The following is a 15,000-nucleotide window of genomic DNA, read 5'->3' as shown; positions in this document are numbered from 1 at the left end:
CATCCATACATATGAGACGATGCAGGGCTTTAAAAATAAGGTTATCTATTAATAAACTTATGGTGGTGAAGTGAGAGAAGTGAGAGAACTTAATTGAAAGAGAGTGAAAGTGTTTGTTACTGTCGTTGTGTGAATATGTACTTGAGAGAGGCAGTTTGTTCAAAATGAATGTAATAATTTGTATATGGGGGCAGAGTGTTCAGTAAGGCAATACACCAGATTATTAATCAAAGCAGTAGCAAGGCCCATTCAGTTACTTCAAACGAATATATCAGTTTTATTAAAAAAAAAAACTAAAAAGAAAAACTACTTGATCAATTTATGTGATTTTTGGAATATTACATTTTTGTTCCGTGACATCATAAAGATGTTTGTATATTTTTAATGTTAATAATGGATTTTTAATTAATAAAGTTATTATTTCACTACAGTTCTTTAACTGCAGAAGCAACCTCTTTTTTTATAAAATTGTTAAGTGAAAGTACAGAATAGTTAACAAAGCCTCCCCTCCCATGTAAAGAATAGATTTCTAAATAGTAACGTTATTATTGCACCCAAATCAACTAGTTTATCATATAAACAACTTTATCTATATCTATCTATCTATATATCTATAAAAGTGAACGTGTCTGTCTGTCTGTCTGTCTGTCTGTCTGTCTGTGTACATTTCCCTACGCAATAACTCTGTCAATTTTTAGTCTATAGACTCGAAATTTGAAATACCGGGTACTGAGATTTGGGAAAATCGATGTGACGGGTGTCAGCCAGAAATTTGGCTGTTAAGGGTCAAATTTCAACGATTTGACCTTTAAGAACTCTACCAAACTCCTCCGACAATTTTGGGTCTAGACACTTGAAATTTTAGATATAGGTTCCTTGAACCTGGATCTAACTTAATAAAGTGATTTGAGCCCGAAACAATAAATTTTAAGGGGTCATAATAGGGGTCAAAGTTTTAAAAAATTAACCATTTTTTTTGTTTTTTTGCTTTTTTTGCACAGCATACACCTCCAAACACCCGAGCAACGCCGGGCACCCCTGCTAGTATATCTATAAAAGTGAACGTGTCTGTGTATCTGTCTGTCTGTGTATTTGTGTGTCTGTGTGTGTACATTTCCCTACGCAATAACTCTGTCAATTTTAAGTCTACAGACTCGAAATTTGATATACAGGGTACTGAGATTTGGGAAAATCTATGTGATCGGTTTTCGACCAGAAATTTGGCTGTTAAGGGGTCAAAGTTCAACGATTTGACCTTTGAGAACTCTACCAAACTCCTCTGACAATTTTGGGTCTACACACTTGAAATTTTAGATATAGGTTCCTTGGACATGGATCTAACTTAATAACTTGATTTTAGCCCAAAACAAAGAAAGTTAAAGGGTCATAATAGGGGTCAAAGTTAAAAAAATTGACCGTTTTTTTTTTTTTTTTGCTCAACATACACCTCCAAACACCCGGGCAACGCCGGGCTGAAATGCCAGTAATCTATAAAAGTGAGAATGTCTGTGTGTGTCTGTGTGAAGACAATTCTCAACCTATATACTTCATGAATTTTTGATCTACAGAATTGAAATTTGGTATATTGGGTATTCAGACATGAGGAAAACTTTTTAATCGGTTTTCATCCGGAAAAAAAAGCTACTAAGGAGTCAAAATTTGAAAAATCCGTAGTTGGGAGTCATCAGATTTTTATGCTTATCAACTGTTTCACGACTGCACATACGCAGTCGTGAAACATGACAGTTCTTTATATTAAAAATAGATAAGTTTGAAAACACTTTATAAAACTTGTGTCAAGCTGGTCTAATGGTTATCGGTACTTGACTCACTGTCTGTAGATTTTGGTTTTGATCTTAGCTCGAGTTTTTTTTTATTTTATTTACAAGAAGTGAACTGTTTAGAAAAAAAAACAAATACTCGCATGCATATGTCTCAGTTTCTGTATTAATTAAAATATGATATTTATGCGTATTTTATGACCAGGTAACGCCAGGCGGCCTGCTAGTTTTATTATAAAGGGGAAAGAATATTATAAACAGTAGTAGCAGTAGTAATATTAATAATCATAATAATAATACTAGATCATAATAATACTAGTAGTAGTAATGATCATAATAATAGTAGTAATAGTAGTAATAATAGTAGTAGTAGTAGTAGTAATAAAACTAATAATAATAATAGTAGTAATAATAATAGTAATAAAATAATAATAGTAGTAGTAGTAGTAATAATAATAATAGTAATAATAATAATAATAATAACAATAATAATAATAATAATAATAATAATAATAATAATAGTGATAAATGATAAATGATAAATCGGAATCGACGGGAAGACAGATTATTCAATGAACTGTAATGCTGAAAACAGCTGAAACCTTAAGGAAAACCCTCGAGTGCAGAAACTAGTCCACACGAGCGACAAATTCTAACCGAGCTTATAGAAACTGCAACAAAAGTGAAACAAAGACACAACCAAAAGAACAGATACACCAAAAGTTACAATAGCCTATTCCCCTCCCCCTTTCCCTCCTCTACACCCCCCCTACAAAAACTGACGTCAGCATGACTGGCACCGCACCAAATAGTCGAAGGGTCAAGGAGGATGGAAAGATCGAGGAGAGAAAGAACTAACCAAGTCTCCACTCGATGAGCGTGAAGAGGACTGGGACCTAAGGAAGGCTTAATGGCACTCAAATTTTAGTGAAGAAGACCAATGGCCTCTACCAAGGAGAAACCAATGGCAAACGGTTGTTGCGATAACGCAAATTAATTTGCAAATGATATCGAAAGAGGTGGAGAGTAATCTGGGGAGACTTGTTGTCACTCACATTCCAGGAAACACCATCAGTTGTTCTCAAAAAGAATTCTTTGGTGATAGCCTGTGGGAGAACTCCTAGTGAGTGAATAATCAAGAAGAAGAAGAAGACGAAAAGTTTCTTTTTAATCCTGGACAACGCCAGGCAGCCTTTTAACGAAAACGATTGGCTGTTGTCATTTGTGGTTTTGAGTTATGTCCCCCCCCCCCCCGGAGGAAGGAGGCAACATAAAAGAAAATGAAATACAATATAAAGAAAGAAAATTATTTCCTCAATAAAAATGTTGAGTCATATAATGTCATAACATAGACGTATTTTATTTGTTTTACGAGCACGTGTTTGTTTGAACGTAGGAGATTGGTCGGGTCAAAGGTCGGAAGGTCAAGGCAACACAGCACGCAAGGTCACCACCAGTTGGCGCGGTTTTTCTTTTTCTCATTTCTTTCCACGCTTTCCGCCTTGTCCGTTTTTCGGGCTTTTTTTTCTTTCGGATTTCTCTCCGGGTTACAAACACTTTACCATTTTTGATTTTTGGTGACATTTTGAAGGAATTTAACAATGGCTGAACCTGATGTAAAGAAAACCTCGAAATCTGTTCTGGACCAATTGAAAGATGTTACCACCGTTGTAGCCGACACGGGCGATTTCAACGGTAAGTGGACATAAATTAGGGGATCGGTTTACTACTAAGCGACTATTGTTTTCTCGACCCCCATTTTATGGTCACCGGCGATTTCGTTTGCTACTGTATAAGAAACCGGAATCCTTAAACTATTTGAATTTAAGATTTTTTTTTTAAATAAAAAATTATATCTTACAATAAAAAAGCATGATTAAAAAATTATAATTCGTAGAATTAATTTAATTTTAATAAAAAATTTTCAAAATTTAATTTTTTAAATTTTATTACGTAACTTTTTTCCATTTTAACTTTTTCTTTTTATTTAATATTTTTCAACTGACTTGAAGTAAATAAATAACAATCTTTGGTATATTTGAATTTTAAATATGCTATCAAACTGTTTTTCTGCCGTCTTATGTCATGTAAATGAAAAATATTAATTTATGAATTAATTTATTAAGTTTTTAAATTAATCCATGGTAATTTCGGTCCGTCTTTATTATAACCCCGCCGTGAAAACCCGCATGGTGTTCTTTTAATAAATAGTTATTAACTGTTATAATCTTTATATCCTTTAAGATTATTATAATTTTTACACAAGGTAGTCAGTCTTGGTCGTTTCGTTTACTGAATTGAATACTTCATTTTTTAAATTAAAAAAAAAAAAAAAATCAGCGGCGAAATTTACTTTCTAACTGTCCCATTACGTGCGCACCATTCGGCGCTGTTTTACAATAGTTCACTGCACAGAGGGAGACAACTCTCTTTTAATAAGAAAGTCGGGTGCTAATCCACTTATTGATCCGGCGCTATTTTTTAAATCGTATTTCCAAGTTTAATGATGTTTTTTTTTTTTTTTTTTTTTTTTTTTATTCAATTGTAAGTATAGAATAGGCACAAAACACCCCCTCCTCATGTTAAGAATGGCTTTTTAAATAATGTTATTTCAGCACGGATCAATAAGTGCACTAGTGCCCAATTGTAACACAACGTCCTAAAGATTTACTTGTAAAAAGTTGATTTTTAGGGATAATCGTTTCCGTTTTGAACGAATATCGGGTTTGGGGTTTGTATTACTGTACACATAAATTCGAAAAAGTTGTGAAAAAACAAATATATAACAAATAAATGTTATCAAAGACAAGATAAGTTACTTTTCTACCTAACTGGATATATTTTTTGTGTTTTTATTCAATGTAACAATTCAGCTCGAAAAACATGCAGTGTTTACCGATGTATTGGATAATTCAAAATGGCGACCGACTCTCTCTTAAACACGGTAAGTTCAAGAAAAGGTGTTATAAATAATAAACTAAACAAAATACTATTAAAAAAACACCGAATATATGTCAACTTATGTCACGGTAATATATATTGAGCGAATTTCTAACAGTATTTTGTCTAGTTTATTATTTATAACACCTTTTCCCGAACTTACCGTGTTTAAGAAAGAGTCGGCCGCCATTTTGAATTTTCCAATACATCGGTAAACACTGCATGTTTTTCGAGCTGAATAAACATGTTACAGTGAATAAAAACACGAAAATTATATCCAGTTTGGTAGAAAAGTAACTTGTCTTTAATAACATTTATTTGTTATATATTTGCTTTTTTGTACAACTCTATGTGTACAGTAATACAAACCCCGAATATCATATAAAAAATTATCGCCTCCGCGTACCGTAGCTTCCATTATAATAAGATCGTTAATGTCCTTGGACAATAACGATCTTATTCTGCATTTCCCAAATGGTCACCCATTTTAGTACTGATCAAACTCAACATTGCTTAACTTTGGTGATCTAATGAGAACCCGTGTGTTAACGTGTTTAAAACGGGTGACCATTTGGAAATTCCAGATGCTGTGTGTGCTCTCAGTGTTATCTCGACATAGTTTCGAGTCGTGTAGCAAGCACTGTAGCAGCAGCACTTCTTGCCACTGGACGCCACCATTCTGGAGAGGTGTGGTTAGGGATTGCGCAACCGGCGGACGTACACGAGTGAGGCCCCTCAAGCGAAATACGCATTGGCTCCAATGTTGTTTGTACGCGTCGCACGCAGCAGTCAGCACTTATTATTTGGAGTATTTTTTCAGATTAGGTCCACCCCACCTCCACAATTTTCTTTTAACTGACAACTTTTATAAGTTTTCGACTATGCTGAATACGAAAATCGCAGGTAATCTCCAAAAATACCGTTAGGGCCTACAACATGGCCGCCAGAAGAGTCGACAAAAAACTGCGAATAAAATATATAAAACTCGTAATTTCTGTTTTTAAAGTGGGTTGTCAATTTTCTTTATGAAATATACTTCCAAAATAAACTATTACAGTCGTTTAAAACATAATAGAAGTATTATTTTTTATTTTTTAAAAACAATGTTTACAAAATGTCTACGAATTTTATAGAACTTTGTGGATTGTTGGTCGCAGAAATAAATTTGTTTATAGTGCGAGTGCGCTTAGTACCAGTGGCGCCAAAGCGTGTTCATTTTTGGAGCCGTGTGTGAGGACCACAAAACGTTAATGAAAAATTTAGGCATTTCCACCCGTTCCACTGTTGATTGGTAATCTTTCTGCTCGGAAGTTTTTTGACAATTTGTTACAAAACTAAGATCCAACAAGAGGGCGAAGTATTGAGGTTGAAATTGATGAAATTTTAATCGTTCGACGAAAAGGTAACTGAGAAAGACTCGCCAGTCAAATTTGGTCTTTTGTAGCGCATTGAATTTCCAAACGGAATTCCGTGATCGCTCTGACAGATCCCAACGAACAGAGAAACAATCATCTATATGTGATATTCGTTTTCAGCATACCCGAAACTAATAAAAGTAATTTTAAAGGTGAATGTTGAATTTGAATGTTCTTTACCACAAATTTTTTTAAATGACGACTTTTGGAGGTTTTCAACTATGCTGAATACGAAAATCACACTGAAATTTTGCAGACAAGACGTTATTGAGATATAAAGACAAAAAAAAAAAAATGATCAATTCTTTGGGGGATGGGTAGTGTCAGTCTCAGAAAAATGGATTTTTGGCGGACCTGTACGATATTGCCCACCCCTTAAAAATCCGCATTTTTCACCTTTTTTCTAATTTTTTTTTTTTCGATGATTATCATAGGTTACAGACTTAAGTATCATCTTAGCAGAAAAAAATGTTGAACAAAAAAATATTTAATGACTAATAAGACGGGGTTTTCTAATCGCGTGATACATCGAGAAAGAAATGGACCGTAAGTCAAGAGAGCAATGAAGTTCACTTCATAACGAGAAAAAGATGCTGAGTTTTCTAAGAATTATCTCCCTTTTGAACTCTCCTGTGTCTTACATAAGCAAATACAATTGTTTTCTTAAAATTCTGTTTTCTTTAATAAATAATTTTCGGCAAATGGTCCATGCAAGGACAAAAGGGCCAATCTGTGAAACCTTAGAAAGGTTAAATTTTCAAAACAAGATGGCGGTCTCGATTGTTGTACATTTAGTTTCATAAAATATGATGAAAAAATAATAAAAATTAAATTTGAACAATACCCATGGCTCATCTATAGGAGAGCACCTTATAAATAATCGTATTTGCGCTTTGAATTTTAGTGCAGACTTTTTTTCCATCCTTAGCAAGTCGCACTCTCTTTATCATCTTAAAATTCTAGAAACTATATATATTAAGACTCTGAGACCTTCTCTTTGCAAACAAAAAGAGAATCTCTTAGGGCTTAATCGAGTTTCTAATTAATCCATCCCCCCCCCCTTTTTTATACATATATCCCTCCCTTTTCTTTTTCAAAACGTAATTAAGCTCGATTTTAGCTCTGTTGAGCGAGCGAGTTTCGAAACCGGTCAACAGCTGACGCATTCATTTTTATTTTTTAATTTCACAATCTAAAATAAAGAATGTTTTTTAACAAGTTTAAATTTGGTCTTTACATAGCCATAATAAAATTTTGTACCCCGCAAAAAAAAAAAAAAAAAAAAAAAATTATATATATATATATATATATAATTTTTTTTTTTTTTTTTTTTTTTTCTTCATAAGTTTTGGTTTCGATTCAAGCTGATGCACCCAAGCCATACGGATATATTTGCGATTTTTGAAATATAAAAATCGATAGAACATTAACTCTATAATAGTATATATACAAAATCTGCAAGAATTAAAACATCATATTTAAGTGTACTTTATGAACGGGCATCCCTGCTAGCTTAGATAAATATTTTTGCAGCTTTAACAAAAGGATGGAATATTGCTGCCATATCTGGGCAGGAGTTGCTAAAAACAGCCTATCCTGCCTTGACAGAGTACAAAATAGACTTCGTGGCTTAGTGGGTGATACCCTTTTCTCTATCTTGTAACCTCTCTCCCACAGAAGAGACGTTGCAAGCCTATCCTTGTTTTATCGTTATTTCCATGGCAGGTGCTCGTCTGAACTCCAATCTCTGGTCCTCCCTCGCCAATCTTTCACGAAAAACACCCGTCTAGCCGAATCCACTGTGAAAAATTTCCCCCACACTTTATCTGTGCCTAAATCAAACCGTGGATTCCATGAACAAAGCTTCTTTCTTAGAACTGCGTGCCTGTGGAACTCTGTTCCTTCTGCCTGCTTCCCACCTGACTACAACTTGAATGTGTTCAAGTCCAACGTTAACGAATTCCTAATGAACTGCCCCCTTAAGTAAACACTTCATCAAATCTCCACACTAACGTAATGTACTTGCAATAACCCTTATCCCTGAGTGGCTTCCGGGCTTTGATAAGTGGTGACCACTGTGTAAAAAAAAAAAAAAAAAAAAAAAAAAAAAAAAAAAAAAAAAAAAAAAAAAAAAAGCTACAATAATATCAGCGCATCTTCATTTACACTGAACATCTACAGAATGCCAACATCAATATATTACATATGAATGAGTCCCCTGTGGAATTTCCACAGATCCCGCTAGTAAAAGTCTAATATCATAAAAACTACTTTAGGTAAATGTTACTTCAAACTACAATAAAACACTGACCAATAAATTTTAATTTTTTTAAGGGGTTTTCGGGGTCGCAGGCAACGAATCTGATATTCAAACCTATCGCAAATTTATCATTTGCATGGTATTAATCCCTGGGCCCTGAGACTACTTTGTGCTATTTCGCTGCCTTCGTTAATGCTACGCGTGAGCACATGGTAGTTTTTTACTTACATGTGTGCGCACGTAGTAAAGTGACTCGTCAGAAGAATCTTTAGCGGATATTTGAAATAACAAAGTTTTCAAAAACTAAAAACATGTGGTTCATTTTTTTTTTTTAATTTTTTTATAGTGGTTGTAGCTAATCAAGTGATTTTTTGCAAAAAGGGAACCATAGATTGGAGTTCAGACAAGCATTTGTCATGAAAATAACGATATAGCACAGACAGGCTTACAATGTCTCTTGTAGAAAAGAGGTTGCAGGAAAGAGAAAAGGGCATCACCTACTAAGTTTTGAAACCGATTTTGAACTCTTATCAAGGCAGGATAGGGTGCGGCGAGCAGCTTCTGCCCAGATGTGGCAACAGTATTCCATTTTGGGACGTATTTAGCTCTTATACAGATAGAGAATCGCATCGGCAGTGAGATACCAACTTGAGTGATAAAATGATCCAACCATTTTTCCAGTGATCTTGACAACTGATTTGATGTACGTGTTCCATTTTAGATCAGGAGTAAAGGTCAGTCGCAGAAGCTTGTCAAGACATAGTGCTTCCCCAAGACGAGCCATTCATTTCAATTGGGACCAGATGAGTTTTAGAACGATTGTGATGAACAGAGAAGCTTGATTTTCGATGCATTAAAATTAACCAGCCACTTATTTCCCCATTGCACCACGTGCTCAAGATCAAGAGAGAGAATCAGAAAGATCTTTGCCATTGCCAGCCTTTGAAGTGTTGCCATAGATTGTGGTGTCGTCTGCATAAATATCTACGAATGATCTCAGAATGTGATTTGGAAGATCGTTGATGAAGATCAGGAAGAGAGTTGGGTACAGGATGAAACTCTAAGGGATGCCAGCGTCGATACTATGTGCTCGTGATTTTTGCCCATCAACAACTCTTATAAGCCTTAAACAAGTTTTTTATATTTTATTTCCAGTTTTGTGTTGGGGTGTCAAAAATTCCCCAAAAATTCTGACACACCTAGCATTACAATACACCTAAACCCTGAAGAATTTCTGCCATGCACCCTTGTTCTAAGTTTACAACTAGGCACTACTTGTGTTTCAAACTTTAAAAAAAAGTGCTTTAAAATAGTAAAAACACTAAAGCCTTTTTCAGTTTGTCTTTTTAGTTGCATGCAAGCGACTCTATAAGTCACTCCGTCGGTCTGTCCATTCACATTTTTGTGCTTGGCCTTTTTGGTTAAGATCAAAGGTCAGTTGTTGGTGAATGCGGTATTATAGTGAAAGAAGATACTAGCTGGGAGAAACTTTTGATTTTGTTTAGTTCTGGAGTGACAAGGATGACCAACGACCCCCAAAATCCCCCTTTTTGAGTTGGCCATGTGCCTAAGTTTTTTTGTTCATCGTTGATTTTCAATGTATTTTTAACATGAATAAAAGATTTAATATCTCAAAATGTAGTATCTGTTCCGGCAGATACTGCAAACAAAGACCATGTGGGGGCGACCCCACATATAAGACCTTGGTCAATGTAGGGACAACCCTTCATACCAATTGTCACTATCCAGCTCCCCTACTCCCCGGGGAGCTGGTCCCCATTTCTCCTTCACTCCTCACTTTAAAAATCGGCCTTGTTCCTAATTTGCTCGGTGGGGGAGCAAATAAATACATCAAAGTGTAGTATGAATGATTACCCACTTTACAACCAGTCAGTCTCAAAGCCATTCAAGTTGTTTTTGAAGGATTCCAGTTATTTTTTTAAGCATTCAAGTCATTCTTAAGGTCATTCACTTCATCCTTAAGTTCATTAAAGTCATTCTAAGTCATTTACTTTTTATTTATTTAAGTCATTTCATCCCATTTTTCGGTCATTTTAGTTTATCTTAAAGAATTTCATGTCAATCCTACATTCACGCATTCATTACATGAGAGCACGCGACTAATGGCTATCGGCCTTGTTTTTTGGGAGAGGGGGTTTGGAAACACTCCTATTATCCCAAAGAACCAGATATGTAAACACTGTAATATTTTTCAATAATTATTTATAAAAGAAACCCGCCATTAACATTTATTGGTGGGTTTCTACCACAATTTTATTTTATTTTTTATTTTGAAATGATTATCAAGTCTTCAAAGACATCATGGTCATCTTTTCTTGTTCTTTGGCAGCGTTCAACATTACTTGTTTTTCGAACTGAATAAACGTTTTACATTAAATAAAAACACTAAAATCTTATCCAGTTAGGTAGAAAAGTAACTTATCTTGCCTTTGATAGCATTTATTTGTTATATATTTGTTTTTTGACAACTTTTTCGAATCTGTGTATAATAATAATAATAATAATAATAATAATCAAAAAACTTTTCTGTACTTTCACCTCGTACTTTAAGGTTTTCCTTAAACAAAAATAACTGTTTACAAAACAACGAAAAAACGTTTACGGCCAATTTAAAAAAATAATTGTTTTTTAAAGATGTAAGGTTTCTTGAAAAAAAAATTTGGATAAAAAAAAGATTGCAAAAGAAAATGATACTTATGTGCTTATTGAATCGTGCTGAAATAATGTTTGTGGCTTAGTGGGGATGCCCTTTTCTCTATCTTGTAACCTCTCTCCCACAGAAGAGACGTTGCAAGCCTATCCTTGTTTTATCGTTATTTCCATGGCAGGTGCTAGTCTGAGCTCCAATCCCTCGTCCCCCCTCGCCAATCTTTCACGAGAAACACCCGTCTGGCTGAAACTACTGTCAATAATTTTCCCCACTCTCTATCTGTGCCTAAATCCAAACATAGATTCCATGAGCAAAGCTTCTTTCTTAGAACTGCACGCCAGTGGAACTCTGCTGCTTGCCTGTTTCCCACCTGACTACAACTTGGACGTCTTCAAGTTCAACATAAACAAACTCCTGACAAACCGCCCCCTTAAGTAAGACACTCTATCAAAACCCCCAATACTAATGATTACTACAATACTATCTCCTTGATTACTGTACACGCAATAACCCTTATCCCTGAGTGGCCTTCAGGCCTTGATAAGTGGTGACCCCCCCCCCATGTAAAAAAAAAAAAAATACTATCTTCATTTAATGACAAGTAGGTACATGATAAAAGTTTTTCTTCATTTTTGTTCATCGCCATAAGTGCCTATCTGAATAAGCACTGCCACTTTATGTAAGGAGCTAATAAGAAGGAAAGCGGATTATTGCAAAGATAAAAGATGTCTATTGATCTTAGTCTCGAAAACACCAAAGCTGTAGCCAGGGAGAGAGTTCCACAACCTTGCAGTCCTTAGAAAGATGGTGCTGGAATAAGAATAAAACTAATATTTTTTTTTTCAATTTATTAACTGTAATCTGCTGAAATTTTCATTGGTTGAACACAGCGCATTTGTAATGTTGTATGGTAAATCGAATTTTCATTGCCCGAGCATTTTCTCCAGATTTCGCTAATCTATGTAAGTTGCTGGGATAATGTCACTACATAGGGTTTACGGGTAATATGAGAAAAATAAGGCATTAAAAATGTTTCTTATCGTAAACATTACATAAGGAGTTATTTTGCGTAAAAAGTTATTTACCCATTGAATAAAAAAAATAAAATCAATATGGCTGTACAGTTGCCATTTTTGTTGACTAAAAAACAGCGTTAACCTTGCATTCAAAAACAAAACTGGAACAAATCGACGGGACTTCGGTAACTCTGTTTGGTTTGTCTCTTTATCAATTTATGTGAAGGGAGCGAGTGGCACAAAAACATTCGGCGAAATATTTTGCTGAATTACGTGCATTTCATAACTTTTTTTTTTTTTTTTTTTTATTTTCATGGGTGTCACCGCTTATCAAGGCCCAGAGGCCACTCAAGGATAAGAGTTAATAGGTATACATTAGTCATTGTGATTTTAGCATAGTAAACAGTGGGAATTTTGTAACTTGGATTACTTAGGGGGACGATTCAATTAGAACTTGTTCACATTGGACTTTTTCTTTTTTTTTTTTTTTCTTTTTTTTCATAGGTATCAACACATTATCAAGGCCAAGAGGCCACTCAAGGATAAGGGTTAAAGAGTGTACAGTAGAAATTGGACAATATAATAATCATTAGTAATGAAAATTTGTTAAATTTGATAACTTATACTTATGTAGAAAAAAAAAAAAATCAATGAAAAAATCACCTGGAAAATAAAGTTAAACAACTTGAGGACAATTTTTATGTTAAATGTTTTTATTCTATACTTTGGAATGACAAATAATTTAAACAACTTTTATTTTAAACTAAAAGTTAATACGCGCAAACCCTATGTAGTGACATTACCGTTATATGATATGACGCAACAGGCATGGAAAAACGGGTCAGTATATGCATAAGTGCTGGTTAAATAGTTAATCGTAGCCATTACAAGACTGATTTTAATCACGGTGAGTTGAATTGTCACCCTCTTACTCATTAACCGTAGCGGATCAAAACAATGTTGCACTTCGTTATAAAATTCGGTTTTCGGTAGACCTGTGCATTGCACACACAGAGCCTTTTTTATGCTTTTATTTAATAAATATTGTATATTTCGGCATATAAGGCGACCGTCAGATAAGACAAGGTACAAAATTGGAGCACATTTTAATAAATTTATCGTATATCGGTTGTATAAGACGACTGCTAAGTCGTGAGGTTAGAGATTGCAACACCTGGTATCTTATGAAATATTGGTTTTGAAGATAACTTTGTTGTCTTATACGTCGAAATATACGATTTTTTTTTTATTTGCAAACTTTTATCCTCATCTTCTATTGTTTCACAACGTTTTGACCAACTACTCCTCTGGCCTTCGTCAGGTGGTAAACTGCGATAAGAATGAGTCTCTTAGTTGTATCTTCAGTAATTACTGCCTTCCATAGTTGTTGTCTCATCACGTTTTGGCCAACTAAGCCTCTCGGCGGCTTTGGGTAGGATCGACAATGCTCGCTGGGAACTGTAGAGAGTCAATGTCTCTATCCATTGCATTATGGGTAGGATTTTTTTCGGTCTTATGTATCCAAGTTTTTTGTTCTTATCTGGTCTCATTTTGGATTTGTGCTACCATTACATATATACTTTGATTTTTTTTTGGTTTAGATAATGTATATTTCATTGAGATAAATTACTAATTAGATGTCAGATATAAGTAATTTAAATACTTAAAAAATAAACTAAATATTAACAACCTTCAACCATTATGACAACCAGTTTCTGCTGGAAGTATTTTGATGCCAATCTCAAGAATAAGTATGCAGCGGCCTGCAAGTTATGTCAAACCATCACATGAAGGGGTGGCAGATCAACAAAAACTTTCACAACAACTAATATGTTAAACAATCTTAGAAAGGTCCATCCAAAAGAAGACACATTCCAGGAATCAGTGGCAGCAACTACAAGCCTCCAGCAAAACCAAACTACTATAGAATCAATATTGGCCAAAAAGAAAGTTTGGAGTATTAATAACCACAGGTCACAAGTGATCCATTATCTGATAGAAGAAATGCTGTTGATATTCAACAATATTCTGGAACATCTGACATCGGATTTAAAAGGCTTATTGCAAAACTTTCTTCAAATTACAGCATTCCATCAAAAATAAGAAGAAAATAAACAAAATAGCACAAAACGTTTGTGCGTTAGATATAAAACAAACAAACAAAAAAACATAGTACACTAAAAATTACACAAGTTCATCCATTATTTTTGTTTAAAAAACAAATCAAATTTTACCAATAAAATCTCTCATTGGACATTTTTTACCTTGAAGTCAAGGGGCATAACTCAAGCTTCAACTCGAGCAACAGAAGAGTTGACAAATCCCTGTAAATCTGTAGTTTTTTAAGTTTGACATTTATTTAAATAAAAACAAAGGTAAACACATCCATTTTTTAATAATTTCTCGAAGTTGCAATGGTTTTAGTGTTATAAATTTTCATATAAAAAAAAAAAATGAACAAATCTTTTGGTAAAAGTTGTCCCCTCAGATTTCATTTTAGTTTCAGTTCAAGTTTTTCAAGAAAACTAATCACATGACCATCGGATACCCAACCGTCAATTTTACTCCTCGTGCCATATGTTAAAAATGGCTTACAAAACTGGTACTTATGCAAATATACCCCAATTTCTGGAATCTTCTGAATAGAAAACCATTCTTAATGGGGGGAGGGGGCATTGTGAATTAATCATAGTCTTCACTTCAGCATTTTCCATTTGCTTACGTTCTGCCGGAAGATGCTGACAGGGGTTTCCAGAGATTGTTGTATTCTGGATAAGTACCCTAAAATTGCACAGGATGTTGATTTTTCTTTTTTTTTTTATGTTGGATAAATTTACATTTCACTGTACAACTTTTTTGGTTGAAGCATAACAGCTTCTTTGTATCTTCGATGTTGTGAAATTTCTTATTTCACAAC

At 34.4% G+C, this 15,000-nt stretch overlaps 1 protein-coding gene across 1 annotated transcript in view; it reads left to right on the top strand.

Annotated features, from left to right (window-relative positions):
- The first annotated feature begins 3,203 nt into the window (after positions 1 to 3,203).
- The window catches only part of LOC145240054 (transaldolase-like), a 49,862-nt gene continuing 38,065 nt past the window's right edge, over positions 3,204 to 15,000 (top strand). Inside the window, exon 1 of the mRNA XM_080103676.1 lies at positions 3,204 to 3,476. Coding sequence (XP_079959802.1) covers positions 3,383 to 3,476 — 94 coding nt within the window. The 5' untranslated portion in view covers positions 3,204 to 3,382. The remainder of the gene's footprint in view (positions 3,477 to 15,000) is intronic.

Source organism: Euprymna scolopes, chromosome 19 (genome assembly GCF_053919585.1).
Source record: "Euprymna scolopes isolate OS-2025 chromosome 19, ASM5391958v1, whole genome shotgun sequence".
NCBI lineage: Eukaryota > Metazoa > Mollusca > Cephalopoda > Sepiida > Sepiolidae > Euprymna > Euprymna scolopes.
Note: the sequence above shows the minus strand (reverse complement) of the source record. Positions and strands in the feature narration are given on the sequence as shown.